Source organism: Bactrocera neohumeralis, unplaced genomic scaffold (genome assembly GCF_024586455.1).
Source record: "Bactrocera neohumeralis isolate Rockhampton unplaced genomic scaffold, APGP_CSIRO_Bneo_wtdbg2-racon-allhic-juicebox.fasta_v2 cluster09, whole genome shotgun sequence".
NCBI lineage: Eukaryota > Metazoa > Arthropoda > Insecta > Diptera > Tephritidae > Bactrocera > Bactrocera neohumeralis.
In genome coordinates this window covers 6,579,662-6,582,395 of record NW_026089622.1, presented here as the reverse complement: position 1 = coordinate 6,582,395, position 2,734 = coordinate 6,579,662, and the positions used below count along the sequence as shown (strand labels likewise).

Sequence of the window (2,734 nt, the reverse complement as noted above, 5' to 3'; positions counted from 1 at the left end):
TGCCGAGGAGGTCCAATCACTTCCCTCCGTCCTAATGTAGGCAGTGTTAATATGATCTTTGGATAGCATTTTGCTCAGCCTAGCGGTTTCTCTGCAACTTTCTATCGATGTGCAGAAAGATCGCCAAGAGTCGTTTTTTGCTTTCCTGACTGCTTTTTTGTATCTTTTCATAATATCTTTATATGGCTGCCATATTTTGGTTCTAAAACTCTCATTGAAAGCTTTCCTTAGTTGTGTTCTCAAATTCTTGAGTTCACTGTTCCACCAAGGGGGAGACTTTCTCTTTTTCAAAACTGTTAGCGGAGTAGATTTATTGAAAGTTGTGGTTAAGATTTTTTCCAACTTCTCTACTTCTGAATCTAGTTCTTGAGGATTTCTGATACTCTTATTGCCTCCCTTTTCGAGGCATTTTGTTGCTATTCTGGTATATTTTTCCCAAGCTGTTCTTCTAGGGTTTCGGTATGTGAGAGGAGCACTGTACCTCCCGCGGATGCTGAAGAGTATCCAGGAGTGATCCGACATGGAAGGCTCATCGGATACCCTCCAGTTATCCACAACGAGACTGTCTGTGTCTGTTGATAGCGTGAGGTCAAGCACTTCCTCCCACCCCGGAAACCTATCAGAGCTTGGAAAAATAAAAGTTGGCTTATCGCCCTTGTTGCATATGCTTAGATTACTATTTAGAATATACTGCAAGAGTGACTCACCTCTGGTGTTTATGCTGGAGCTACCCCATACGGTGTGCCTTGCGTTTGCATCACACCCTATTAGGACATCCTCTTTCCTATTCTCCTCTACTAGTCTGGTGAGCGGGGTCGGTGGTATATCATCGTCATGGGCCAAGTAGGCCGAGACTAAGAAGAAGGGCTTTTCCTTCTGTTCCACCTTTACCACTATGATATCTGCTGTGCTGTAATTAGGACAAAGAAATGCATTTATACTTTTATTGATAAGAATGCATGCCCTAGGTTTACCTTTGTTCCGTGTGTAAAGCAGGTTATAGTTGCTGCTGTTTAGCCCTTTAATGGTGTCTTCTTTGACCCAGGGCTCCTGTATTAGGCTGATGTCGATGCTCCCCTCGTTCATAAGGGTTATCAGATTCGCTGTAGCACTCTTCGGGTTTCTTCGATGCCCACTTTTCTTAGCAACTGGCTGGCGTCGTCGACCTCTTCCGTGTCGTCTTCGTCAGCCGCTTTGTCGCCTTGGAAGATTTTAAACCTGGCCTTGCGAATTCCGAAGCTGATTTTGTAGTCAGTCTTCTTGAGACCCTCAATGGACTCTTCGCAAATGGCCACTAGTATTGGTCTGCTGGCTTTATTTGGTTTTTCCTCCTTTATCAGCTGCCACTCATCTATACCAGGTATAGATTTGTTCTGCAGCTTGATACACCGCAGGAGTTTTTCGCCTGGCTCCTCTAGTGGGGGTAACCAAATGCGAGCACGAGGCCTCTTTGGAATGTCCCTGGCGGGTATAAGCCTCAATTGGAGGCCTACAAAGGCGTTGCTGATTTTAGCAACACTACCCGTCAGGAAATCCAGGGAGGCCTGGTCCGCGCACTTGATGACCCTGTAGCCCCTGAGGGTCTCAGAGGAGTCAAACTCCGGGTGAGGACCCGCCGGATTGTCGAGTACATAGCTTAGCACCATACTCGACAATCTGACGTCGATCTCCACCCATCTTTCCTGTACCGTGCTCAGTGAGGAGGAGTTCCCGTCTATGATGGCCACTTGCAGGCTATCTCTGGCTACATCGCAGAAATGCCTCGGTTTTTTAGGCAGAGTTTCGGGTGTTTCTGTCGTAGAGCGATTCCTTTTTTGTGAAGTGCTCTCCTGTATGTTCTCTACTAGAGGTTCTGATTGCTTCCTTTTCAGGTAGCCTTCATATTCCTCCACTATTACTTTAAGGCGCTTTGTTTCTGCCTCATCAACTGGGGTGCCGGCTGCCTGGTTTTTGGCTATCTTCCCTAGAATGAAGACTGCCCTCTGGTACCGGTTTTTCCTCAGCTGATTCTGGGATTTTTTGCGCTTCTTTTTGATTTCCCCTTTGGCCAGTGCACTTTGGTTGGTGCTCATGGCAGCTTTGGAGGTGGACGCTTCCTCCCTTACGTTTGCTGTTATCACTGCTGTATCTGCCGGTATACTTAGGTTGGTATGTCCGGCAGTACCTTTACCCGTCTCCTGGCTGGAGGCGAGTAATTCGTCTTCGTCGGATTCCGTAATAGGAATCCTGTAATTCATGTTCTTAGTCGTCGCTGTTGTCGTCAAATTGGTTGTTGTAGCCTGGTTGGAAAAACCACCACATGCATGGAAGACGTATATCTCCAATCGAACGTCTCAAATTCTTGACCTAGTGGGATCAGCCACTTGGCGACACGTAGCCAGTGCTGACAATCCTGCTGATCTAGGTACAATAGGGTGCAAACCTCTGCACCTTGCCACCACCACCCTCTGGTGGAATGGCCCCCGATGGTTAACAGAATCTCCCGATTCTTGGCCACAATCGCCCATGCGTAATATTATTGCCCCAGAAAGTCGAAAGATCGACTCCTTTCACACAACATTGGATGGTACTGACATCCTGGAGAGATTTTCATCTTACCCCCGAGCCCTCAGGGTAATCGCTTACATGCTCAAATTCATAGAGCGACTCAAACGTAGAATTAAGGGAATACGCACAGTATATCCCCAAGGCGATACAGTGACGCACCTAGACTTATAAAAAGCAAAGGTCGCTC

At 47.0% G+C, this 2,734-nt stretch overlaps 1 protein-coding gene across 1 annotated transcript; it reads right to left on the bottom strand.

The window, feature by feature from the left end:
- Positions 1 to 810: 810 nt before the first annotated feature.
- On the bottom strand, positions 811 to 2,237 carry LOC126764036 (uncharacterized). The gene is made up of 2 exons (XM_050481761.1): positions 975 to 2,237; positions 811 to 910 (listed from the first exon to the last, which is right to left on the bottom strand). Exon 1 carries the CDS (start codon positions 2,235 to 2,237, stop codon positions 1,095 to 1,097), a length of 1,143 nt encoding a protein of 380 aa, XP_050337718.1. The 3' UTR covers positions 811 to 910; positions 975 to 1,094.
- Between the last annotated feature and the right edge of the window lie 497 nt (positions 2,238 to 2,734).